Source organism: Rhinatrema bivittatum, chromosome 12 (genome assembly GCF_901001135.1).
Source record: "Rhinatrema bivittatum chromosome 12, aRhiBiv1.1, whole genome shotgun sequence".
Classification (NCBI taxonomy): domain Eukaryota; kingdom Metazoa; phylum Chordata; class Amphibia; order Gymnophiona; family Rhinatrematidae; genus Rhinatrema; species Rhinatrema bivittatum.
In genome coordinates this window covers 48,749,846-48,761,974 of record NC_042626.1, presented here as the reverse complement: position 1 = coordinate 48,761,974, position 12,129 = coordinate 48,749,846, and the positions used below count along the sequence as shown (strand labels likewise).

At 45.8% G+C, this 12,129-nt stretch overlaps 1 protein-coding gene across 9 annotated transcripts in view; it reads left to right on the top strand.

The window, feature by feature from the left end:
• MAPT (microtubule associated protein tau) overlaps nucleotides 1–12,129 on the top strand; it is a 405,891-nt gene that overhangs the window by 299,992 nt on the left and 93,770 nt on the right. For 8 of the 9 annotated variants that reach the window (XM_029573067.1, XM_029573063.1, XM_029573065.1 and 5 more), the window contains one exon: nucleotides 4,588–4,669. In XM_029573067.1, coding sequence (XP_029428927.1) covers nucleotides 4,588–4,669 — 82 coding nt within the window. Of the gene's footprint in view, nucleotides 1–4,242; nucleotides 4,280–4,587; nucleotides 4,670–12,129 lie in introns of all 9 variants that reach the window. The other variant, XR_003852170.1, reaches the window with a different exon arrangement.

Genomic DNA, 12,129 nt, shown 5'->3' with positions numbered 1-12,129 from the left:
ACTAGCTCATCCAGCGAGTCAGGTGTTTTGCGAGCAGCCAGCTCATCCTTCAAGCGGGAATCCAAACCTTTGAAGAAGAGAGTTTTCAGGCATCTAGGGTCCCAATGTAATTCAGTCGCAAGAGTCTTGAACTCTATAGCGAAATTAGCCAGGGGTCGGTTGCCTTGCTTCAGGACCACCAATGTAGAACCAGCAACAGTATACCTGGCAGGATCATCAAAAACGGATTTAAACAAGTCCATAAATCCGTCAGTATCCTAAAGTATAGGGTCTTTGTGTTCCCAAAGCGTGGAAGCCCAAGTCAAAGCCCTTCCATCCAGGTAGGATAGAATATAAGTAGTCTTGGCATAGGCTGTGGGGAAATGAGTAGGTTGCAATGCAAATGCATACAACACTGGATTAAGAAGCCTCTAGTTCTCTGAATCTCTCCAGAAAAATGTACTGGAGCAGCAAGACGCACAATAGTCTTTATAGTTACTTCAGGTAACTGACCTTCATTACTGGATATAGAACCTTGATTCTTCTGTGCGTGCAGCTGATGAAACACAGTAGTCAGCTTTTCCAATGCGTCTTGTTGTTCAGCAACGTGCAAGGCCAGGCCTGGAATGGCCTACAAGGCATTGAGCTGAGCCGGATCTATGGAGTTAGCAATCTGTTATAGTTAATGGTATTTGGGTGGATCCTTGGACACTGTGGCAGCTGACCACGTCCATGAGGGGCAGTCCTGTGAGGGACCACAGTGTCAGGCTAAACTCCGGACAGACAAACACAGATTTGAATCTTTTATTAAACAGTTTATGGAACCACCAGAGGTGACAGTAGTGAGTAGTGGTTGTAGAGCCCGGCTGGGCGCGTCTCTTACAGAACGCTGGAACAGCGGATCCTCTGTAGTGCAGTGCTGTAGTGAAAAGAGACAGAGTTATGAGCACACAATAAGATTAGCATTCAGAGTCCCAAGTAGAATTAGGAGAGCTCCGAGACAGGGAAAGCAGGCCCTCAAGGAGCGAGTACCTGATCCCTTAGAGCAGAAAAACTCAGTGGTGTTGTACTCACTAGCAGTAGCAGAGATTCCACTAGACGAGAGGTCTGGCACCGGAGCAGAGAGCAGGCCCTCGAGGAGCGAGTACCTGATTCCGGCGAAGCAGTACTGTAGAGAGAGATGTTTTCTGTACTCATTGATGGTGACTGTAAGTTAGTTCTTCCAAGTAGAAGGGTAGAAGTAGCAGGCAGCAACACAGGGAACATGGGCCCTCGAGTACCGGTTTCCTGATAGCACCTGAAAAAAGCAGAGAGGCCCCCGAGGAGCGGGTACCCCGTTAGCGACCCCGAAGGGTAGTAAGAGTTCCAGGAGAGCTGGAGTGGCAGAGTAGCTTAGGAACGGAGAGCCAAATCCCATCCGTACGAATCCTGTTGCTAACTGAATGAGCTAGCAAATACTGTAGGCAGATATACCCTGGAGTTGTGATGTCAGAACAGGGGGACGCCCCTGAGTTTTGTGCAAACGTGAAGATAAAGATGAGGACGGTGTGCGCATGCATGCTCTAGAGGTACCTTGAAGGAGAATGGCGGGAGGCTGCACCAAAGCTGGTCCGGGGTCGCTGGAGAGAACAGCAAGCAGATGCCGCCGCGGCCATCAGTCCAAGGTGAGCAGGAGGAGCTGCAAGTAGAGAGAGTTAGGCGGGGCGAAGCCGTTGAAGACCGACGGACACAACAAGAGCCATCCACGTCTGTTGACTCAGGAAGGGGGTCCCTCCTTCATCCAATGCATCATTCCCTCCACCTGACAGCTTGGAGGTTGAAAGGCAGTTATTAACCACCTGGGACTGTCAGCTCAAGAACATAAGAAATTGCCATGCTGGGTCAGATCAAGGGTCCATCAAGCCCAGCATCTTGTTTCCAAAAGAGGCCAAACCAGGCCACAAGAACCTGGCAATTACCCAAACACTAAGAAGATCCCATGCTACTGATGCAATTAATAGCAGTGGCTATTCCCTAAGTAAACTTGATTAATAGCTGTTAATGGACTTCTCTTCCAAGAACTTATCCAAACCTTTTTTGAACCCAGCTACACTAACTGCACTAACCACATCCTCTGGCAACAAATTCCAGAGCTTTATTGTGCGTTGAGTGAAAAAGAATTTTCTCCGATTAGTCTTAAATGTGCAAGCTTGCTAACTTCATGGAATGCCCCCTAGTCCTTCTATTATTCGAAAGTGTAAATAACTGATTCACATCTACTCGTTCAAGACCTCTCATGATCTTAAAGACCTTGAAGACATTCTCATTGCTTCTAGGAAACCTTTAACTAGACGTAACTATGCAGGAAAGTGGCATCGTTACACAGAATGGTGCAAACCACGAAGGCTAGACCCTTTCTCATCAACAGCCACACAACTCCTAGAGTATCTTCATACACTCTACCTTGCTGGTTTAGCGCTGGCTTCAGTTCTTGTCCATGTTAATGCTATTGCAGCTTTCCACCACTCTCATAATGGACTTCCCATTTCCAACCATCCGTTAATCTCCAGATTCATGCGAGGCATGCTGCATCTAAAGCCACCGGTGTCAAAACCACCTATACCATGGAATCTCAGTATAGTACTTGAACAAATAATGCTGCCTCCTTTTGAGCCATTAGATTCATGCCACATAAAATACCTAACATGGAAAACGGTATTTCTAGTGGCCATCACATCAGCACGGAGAGTAAGTGAGCTATATGCCTTGGTTCACTATTCTCCTTATTTAGAATTTTATCATGATAAAGTCACTCTTCGGCCTCATCCTACTTTTCATCCTAAAGTAGTATCGACTTTCCACATAAACCAGTCAATTACATTGCCAATCTTCAAACCTAAACCTCATCATAATGGCCTAGACAAGCTTCTGCACTCTTTAGACTGTAAAAGAGCATTAGCTTATTACAAACAAAGGACTCAATCTCAAGGAAGACCATCTCAATTGTTCCTCTCCTTTAACCCTAATAATCCAAACCAGCCTGTATCCAAAAGAACCATTGCTAGTTGGTTGTCCCAATGCATTGAATTCTGCTACAATAAATGTTCTCTTTTTTTGAGCGACAAACCTAAAGCACACCAGATACGTGCAACAGCAGCATCTGTTGTACATTTAAAAAGGGTTCCGCTGCTGGACATCTGCAAAGCAGCAACTTGGTCTTCTCTTCATACCTTCACATCTCACTACTGTATCAAAGAGCAAGCATCTTCCGATGCAACTCTGGTTTCGGCAGTTCTGTCAACCCTAAATACTGAATAAGACTGTCTACCTTTATTGAAGGGTAGTGTCCTCAACTCTTAAAACATATTATATGGACACAACCTGGGAGCTTGGGACTCCCAGACAGCATGGCTAATTCAGCCCTGCTATCGACGGGAAAATGCAAGTTTGCTTACCGTAAACGATGTTTCCGTAGATAGCAGGATGAATTAGCCATGCGATCCCTTCCCACCTCCCTAGACAGTCTACAGATTCTACCAAAACGTTTCCACGTACATCTTGCTTGGCTACAAGAGACTGAGGTAACAAGGCAATTGCGCAAGAAGCTCACCGCGCAGCTGTACAAAGTTCAAAACTCTGTACTAACCGAGAAAATTCCGCCTACTGACCAGACGTGAGACGCTCCAGGCAGCATGGCTAATTCATCCTGCTATTTACAGAAACACCGTTACGGTAAGTAAACTTGCTTATATGAACATGCACAAATGTACGGTAAGTACATTTGTGCATGTCCATATAAGTAAGTAAACTTGCTTATATGAACATGCACAAATATAGCAGTATGCAGTGACGTGAGGCACATTGGGATGGCTATTCTTAAATTTTGTTTCAGGCCATAGTGTCCCTCTTATCTGATATGCACATTCCAGACAGCCATGTTGACCGAATCATTAAATTCCTATCTATACTATTTTAGAAAAAAAGTTCTCCAAAAACATTAAACACATGTTTGGATCTAAAGAAGTGACCCTACATGCATCTAAGTCTTCATTATGGCAGTTGTATCATATTGTAATTTGGAAATGATGACTTGGGGAAGAATATTAAGAAAATTACAAAATAGATTCGCGTAGTGATTCTATCAGCCACTAGCATTTAACTTGTTTCTTTATGTGTCAGAAATAAATTGAACTGTCCCTGTAAATTATGACTTACTGAACTCCTTTACTTATGTCTTTCATGTCTGTAAATTTCTGTGTACATTGATCGTTTCTGTTGTTTCAGTATTTGTGGACATAATTAAGTTTTACAGCAAGGACAGGTATTTCATTTTTGTTTTTAATTTCTAATCCTATTTTTGATGAAGTGAATTGATCCATTTTCTCACTATTTCTCTTTCACTCTAGCACTTAAACATCCTTTCACTCTTGCTTCTTGTTGCAACATGATCTGCATGCTGATCTCTACACGTCTTTTAAGATTTCCAAAATTTTTGGTGGCAAGCTTGGTGTATGTTTTTGTTGACATTCACGTCTTACTGTTTATCTTTAGGGTTCCAGTGTCAAAGAGGCTGATGATGGTTTGCTTTAAATAGTAACTTGATGCTTTTTGCTTATATTTTCTGTACAGGTACATATTGTTAACAAACCCGTAAGTGTGAGCCATGTGACTTCCAAATGTGGCTCCATGGTCAACATTCATCATAAACCAGGTAAAGTGACAAATTGGCTAATAGATTCCACTGTTTTCTGATCAGGCTAGAGCATCTAAAATCACTTTTGTTGGTTCATATGCAGTAGCCAAGACAATTTAGTTGCTGATATGATGATATTTTTTGCACTCGCATCGTCTTTTGTTTAAAAAATATCTAAAACCTTTGCCCACTCATAGTAACATAGTAATGATGGCAGATGAGGACCAGATGGCCCATCGAGTCTGCCCTACAAATCTTCCATGGTAGCATCTGCCACTCTGTGCAGGATACCCCCATATTTCTCTCAAGAGTAGTAACTGCCGCTCCATGCAGTTACCTCCAAGCCTTGTGATAAGGATAGTAATATTTACAATCAATCAAAACCAAGCAACTATCAAGCCCATAAATTACTGCTAGCAACATTTTTACTGGGTGATAATTCAGACAGTGCTGCTTGATGTTCTTTGCTTTGGGACTTGGCAATAAAAGCCATCCTGTGCTTTTTCCCTTATGTCTGCATGTCAGCACCCCAGACCATAAAAGTCAAGGTCCATGTTGGTTGTTGTCTGTATCCAGTTCCCCTTTCCCTCCCACATCGCCCCCACTCGCACACACCTAGAGAAGTTGTGAAGAAGGCAATAAAAACAGACATTGGCCACTGTTTGGTATCTCCAAAACCTGGACTGAGAGAGTGCTTTCTGTGTGTGTACACACACAAATGATTCAAATCTTTTCTGGGACATTTGTAATGAGCACAGTCATAAGAACATAAAAAGACATTTTTAAAAAAATGTTTTACTGAATGCCAACAAGCACAGTCATAAGAACATAAAATGTTTCAATACTGGGTCAGACCGAGGGTCCATCAAGCCCAGCATTCTGTTTCCAACATAACATAAGAATTTGCCATGCTGGGTCAGACCAAGGGTCCATCAAGCTCAGCATCCTGTTTCCAACAGAGGCCAAACCAGGCCACAAGAACCTGGCAATTAACCAAACAGTGGCCAAACCAGGTTACAAGTACTTGGCAAGTACCCAAACATTAAGTAGATCCCTTGCTACTAATGCCAGTAATAGCAGTCGCTATTCCCTAAGTCATCTTGATTAATAGCAGTTAATGGACTTCTCCAAGAACTTATTCAAACCTTTTTTGTTCCCAGCTATACTAACTGCCCTAACCACATCCTCTGGCAACAAATTCCAGAGCTTAATTGTGCGTTGAGTGAAAAAGAATTTTCTCTGATTTGTTTAAATGTGCTACTTGCTAATTTCATGGTGTGCCCCCCTAGTCCTTCTATTATCCGAAAGAGTAAATAACCGATTCACATTTACCCGTTCTAGACCTTTCATGATTTTATAGACCAGCAAATAGAGGCGGAGAACAAAGACTCGCTGATGTCACCCTCTTATAGCTCTGCTCAGGTACCAGCCAGCCAGTTTTTCTCAGTCTCCAGCAGGTGATGGATATGCCTCTGTGCTTGTGGATCTTGGCCTGCTTGGATTGAACTGGCCGGTTTGACCTCCTGTGGTGAAAGCACTAGCTTCCTCCCTCAGTTGAGTGTCTGAGAAACAATCTCAGGAGTCAAACAAAAAGTAAAAAAGGACAAGAGTGAGGTGAAGACTGCGGCCCTAGCCCTCCTCCAGGTAGCAGAAGAGATCCAGTAGGGTAAGGAGGCCTTGAGCTCAGCCCTGTTGCTTAGTCCTCGTCTCTTTCTGGTCCTGCTTTCTTCCCTCTACTCTCTCCCTGCCTTTTTTTCTTATTTTGGCGGTTTTGTCTGTGGAAAGTTTATTGGAAAAAAAAAAAAGCACTCGTGTCGAGCAGTGCTGGGACTGGCGTGATCTTTTGCAGGCCGGGCAACAGACAGCTGCGATTGCAGCCATGCTGAGGCACGTGATTCAGGAGGGCCGCGGGGCTAATTTTAGAACTGGCAAAGTTTCAGCAGCAAAGCCACACGCGACAGGTGCTATTTTGATTGGCAGGAACTGCTGAGGCACATGGTGGGACGTGTTTGCTCAGCTTTTAGAGGAAGAGCAAGAGAGTGTGACATGCCATCATGGGAGCAGCACGGGAAGAAGCTTTGCATCTGTTCAGCATGCCTTATGAGGGTCCTTAGTCCCAGGAGGTCTTTAATTTGTGTCAAAAGTGTATGGAGGCCCAGGGGGATGTCTCTATAGGGGAGTTTGTTCCTGCAGGGACTTCAGAGGTCCCCACTTTACAGGCAGAGGTTATAGCAGCGACTCTACCAGAATGGATGAGGAGTCTTCCCCGCAGGAGTGAGCTCCGAAAGGGTTTTGCCTACCCCGGAGTTGGATCTTTCTGCCATTTCATGGGTGGATTTTTTTTAAGGGTCTCCAGTCATAAGAACATAAGAAATTGCCATGCTGGGTGAGACCAAGGGTCCATCAAGCCCAGCATCCTGTTTCCAACAGAGGCCAAAACCAGGCCACAAGAACCTGGCAATTACCCAAACACTAAGAAGATCCCATGCTACTGATGCAATTAATAGCAGTGGCTATTCCCTAAGTAAAATTGATTAATAGCCATTAATGGACTTCTCATCCAAGAACTTATCCAAACCTTTTTTGAACCCAGCTACACTAACTGCACTAACCACATCCTCTGGCAACAAATTCCAGAGCTTTATTGTGCGTTGAGTGAAAAAGAATTTTCTCCGATTAGTCTTAAATGTGCAAGCTTGCTAACTTCATGGAATGCCCCCTAGTCCTTCTATTATTCGAAAGTGAAAATAACCGAGTCACATCTACTCGTTCAAGACCTCTCATGATCTTAAAGACCTCTATCATATCCCCCCTCAGCCGTCTCTTCTCCAAGCTGAACAGCCCTAACCTCTTCAGCCTTTCCTCATAGGGAAGCTGTTCCATCCCCTTTATCATTTTGGTTGCCCTTCTCTGTACCTTCTCCATCGCAACTATATCTTTTTTGAGATGCGGCGACCAGAATTGTACACAGTATTCAAGGTGTGGTCTCACCATGGAGCGATATAGAGGCATTATGACATTTTCCGTTTTATTAACCATTCCCTTCCTAATAATTCCTAACATTCTATTTGCTTTTTTGACTGCTGCAGCACACTGAGCTGACTATTTTAAAGTATTATCCACTATGATGCCTAGATCTTTTTCCTGGGTGGTAGCTCCTAATATGGAACCTAACATCATGTAACTACAGCAACGGTTATTTTTCCCTATATGCAACACCTTGCACTTGTCCACATTAAATTTCATCTGCCATTTCAATGCCCAATCTTCAAGTCTTGCAAGGTCCTCCTACAATGTATCACAGTCTGCTTGTGATTTAACTACTCTGAACAATTTTGTATCATCTGCACATTTGATAACCTCACTCGTCGTATTCCTTTCCAGATCATTTATATATATATATTGAAAAGCACCGGTCCAAGTACAGATCCCTGAGGCACTCCACTGTTTACCCTTTTCCACTGAGAAAATTGACCATTTAATCCTACTCTCTGTTTCCTGTCTTTTAACCAGCTTGTAATCCACGAAAGGATATTGCCTCCTATCCCATGACTTTGTAGTTTTCGTAGAAGCCTCTCATGAGGGACTTTGTCAAACGCCTTCTGAAAATCCAAATACACTACATTTACCGGTTCACCTTTATCCACATGTTTATTAACCCCTTCAAAAAAATGAAGCAGATTTGTTAGGCAAGACTTCCCTTGGGTAAATCCATGTTGACTATGTTCCATTAAATCATGTCTTTCTATATGCTTTACAATTTTGTTCTTGAGAATAGTTTCCACTATTTTTCCCGGCACTGAAGTCAGGCTCACTGGTCTATAGTTACCTGGATTGCCCCTGGAGCCTTTTTTAAATATTGGGGTTAGGAGCAAGGAGCTCCCCGGGAAGAGGCTAGGGCTCTCCCGCTTCAGAAGTCTCCCTCCTTAGGACATAGATGGCGTTCCAGGGAGTCCTTGTCTCCTTCCAGAAGGAAACCAAAACAAACCAAAACAATCTAGAGCTTCCAGAAGGAGGCAGATAGAGGGAGAAGAAGGCGAGGATAGGGATCCTTCAGGAGCCTCAGATAGGGAGTCAGAATCCTCAGAGGGGGATCCCGACAATTCATTATTGGTAAAGGGGGAGATTCCCTTAAATGCTGAGCCTCATAGAACTATGCTGCAGCTTTTTCACAGGGCTGAGATGTCCGGTTTAATTTTACAGATCTTGAAAGCCCTTGGGTGTGAAAAACTCTTGCCGGCAGCAGCCAAAAATCTGAAGCGGAACCCTGTAATGATCGACTTGCACAAGGCATTCGGGATTTTTCCTCTGCAAGAGGCCATCCTCTGCAAGAGGCCATCCATTTTTCCTCTGCAAGAGTGCACATGAGAATAATTTTAAAGAGGTCGCTTCTTAGTGGGATTGTATCCTATGGACCCTAAAGCGAGGGAGCAACTCCGGTTTCCTAAGGTGGACACATTAGTCTGTGTTGTGTCAAACCGGACCACCATTCCAATGGAAGGAGATGCGGCTTTAAAAGATGCTCAAGATTGGAAGATTGAGACTATTTTGAAGCAGGCCTATGAAGTGATGGCCATGAATCTTCAAATCTCTGTTTGCTGTTGTGTGGTGGCCAGGGCTGGGTTACATTTAACCCAGGAGGCCCAGGAAGCTCTGAGAGAGAATGGCCCATACCTGGAGTCAGAAGCTGCCTTCCTGGCGGATGCTGGCTATGATTTGGCGCGCATGGCAGCTTGAGGAGTGGCTTCGGTTATTGCAGCCTGAAGGCTCCTGTGACTAGGGAACTAGTCTGCTGATACTATTTCAAAATTGAATCTTACAAAGTTACCTTTTAAATGGTGCTTGTTCTCACAGGACAAGCAGGATGGTAGTCCTCACATATGGGTGACATCACAGGATGGAGCCCAATCACGGAAAACTTCTATCAAAGTTTCCAGAACTTTGACTGGCCCCTACTGGGCATGCCCAGCATGGTACTAACCCTGCAGCCAGCAGGGATCCCCCTTCAGTCTTCTTTTTTCCGCGCTGCAGTAGCCTCGCGGTTTAGGAGCTCTGTGGAGATTCCTGACAGGAATTTTCCTCACGGAATTAACTAACGTTAAATTGCCCCACAGGAGTCCCTCCTCTAACTTCTCTCTAGCTGCTGTACTCCGGTAAGTTTTTTGACAGTTTTTCATCGATTACCTTCGAGTTTGGCCTTGCGGCCTGCTGGCCGTCGTCCATCCCGCGGCTCGATTTTTTCTATGGCCATGGCGTCGGGGTTCCGCCAGTGCCCGAACTGTACTCACACCATGTCTATCACAGACCCTCATGGCGTCTGTGCAATGTGTTTAGGCCGGGAGCATGATGTCCTGACTTGCACCAAATGTGCCCTCATGACACCCAAAGGTCGCAAGGCAAGGATGGAGAAGATGGGACTCCTCTTCCATGCTCACACCCCTACACCGTCCATTGCATCGATGTCATCGGAACCGGCACCGTCGACATCGCACCAGCATCGACCACCATCCAGTGACCGTCCGCCATCGATGTCTTCATGGCCATTGGCGCCCGTTACTCCCCCTCAGGATCGAGGGGATCGTAGGGAGAAACATAGTTATCAGCATCGTAAGACTCGGACCGTCGAGGGAGTGAAATCATCGACTTCGCCACCGTCCGAGCCACCGTCCTAGAAGCCCTGTCCAGGAAAGGCACCGACCATTCCTGTGACCGGGTCATCGAGGCCACCCTCACCTGATTGGGGTTTGGGAGCCGCAATTCTGCCTGTAAAGGTGGTCCCTCCGGCTATGCCTCTGCCTCCCTCTTCTGTTCCGGAGCTGGGGCTGCTTGCTCCAGGTCTCCAAGAAGAACTGGGCCGGCTGGTCCAGGAGGCCATCGACAAGGCGATGCAACGACTCCAGATCCCTTTGGCACCGGCACCGATTGTGGAACCGGTCATCGACCCGATTCCAGCAGCACTGGCTCCGCTGCTATCCCGGATGGAGGCGCTCATAACTACCCTTCCACCGGTGATTCCCGGGTCTCCGATGGCTCCGGTGCGCTCCCCGTTGACAGCCTCATCGGGAGGAGAAACACCGTTCCGCATCCCTCCTTCAGGAGTTTTGCCTCAGCCATCGATGCCAATTCGTCCCTCGCCACCGATTCATTCATCGGGGGCGATACGTACGTCGGCGCCATCGATGCCTTCGATACTGGCACCAATGCCCTCCAGGCCGTCCACGGTGCCCCCGGCGATTCCTTCAATTTTCTCGGAGCCTCAGCCGGGGCTTTCGGGTATCCAACCCCCTTCTCGTCCTACAGGTCAGTCTGCTGATCCTTATGACACCTGGGGTGATGATACTTCTTCAGACACCGATGACTTACCTTCACCTCTTTCTCCTACTGAAAGTAGAAAGCGTTCTCCAGAGGACCTTTCTTTCATTAATTTTGTGAAGGAAATGTCTGAGTTGGTCCCTTTTCAGCTTCAGACGGAGCAGGATGAGAGGCACCAGATGATGGAGTTGCTCCAGTTCCTGGATGCCCCTAAAGTGATCACTTCCATTCCCATTCATCAAGTTCTTCTTGACCTCCTCAAAAAGAACTGGGAAAACCCTGGATCCATTGCCCCATTCCATAGAAAAGCTGACACTACCTATTTAGTGCAGTCAGCCCCCGGCTTTCAAAAATCTCAGCTCTACCACCATTCGGTAGAATTGGCTCAAAAGAAAGCAAAAAGGACGAAGCCTCACTCATCTACTCCTCCTGTTAAGGAACACAAGTTCCTAGACAATATTGGTCGACAAGTGTTCCAAGGGACCATGCTCATCTCTAGAATTGCTGCTTACCAGCTGTATATGACCCAATACAATAGGGTCATCTTCAAACAGATACAGGACTTCTCTGAAACCCTGCCTGAACAATTCCAAGACCAACTTCAAATCCTTGTCAACAAGGGGTTTGAAGTAGGAAAGTATGAGATAAGAACAGCTTATGATATCTTCAACACCTCTACTAGAGTGTCTGCAGCTGCTATTTCGGCAAGACGATGGGCCTGGCTCAAATCTTCTGACCTTCGCCCAGAAGTACAATACAGACTTTCTGACCTACCATGTGTAGGAGACAATCTGTTCGGTGAGCAGATCCAGCAAATAGTGGCTGAATTAAAGGACCATCATGAGACCCTTAAACAGCTCTCATCGATACCTTCCGACTTCCCCTTAAGACAACCCTTCAGGAAGGACTTTAAGAAGTCATTCTTCCATCCAAGGAAGTACTATCCTCCACCAGCAAGGTCCTGAACTACGAGACCTTATCAAAAGCCTCAGCCTCCCCAGGCCCGACAGCAATAGCCGCAAGCAGCTCCCCAGCCGGGGCCTGCTTCCGGTTTTTGACTTTCACTTGGAGAGCATCAGTCTGATTCCTCTGCCAAGCATACCAGTGGGAGGTCGATTGTGCCACTTTCACAACATGTGGCAATCAATCACAACCGACCAATGGGT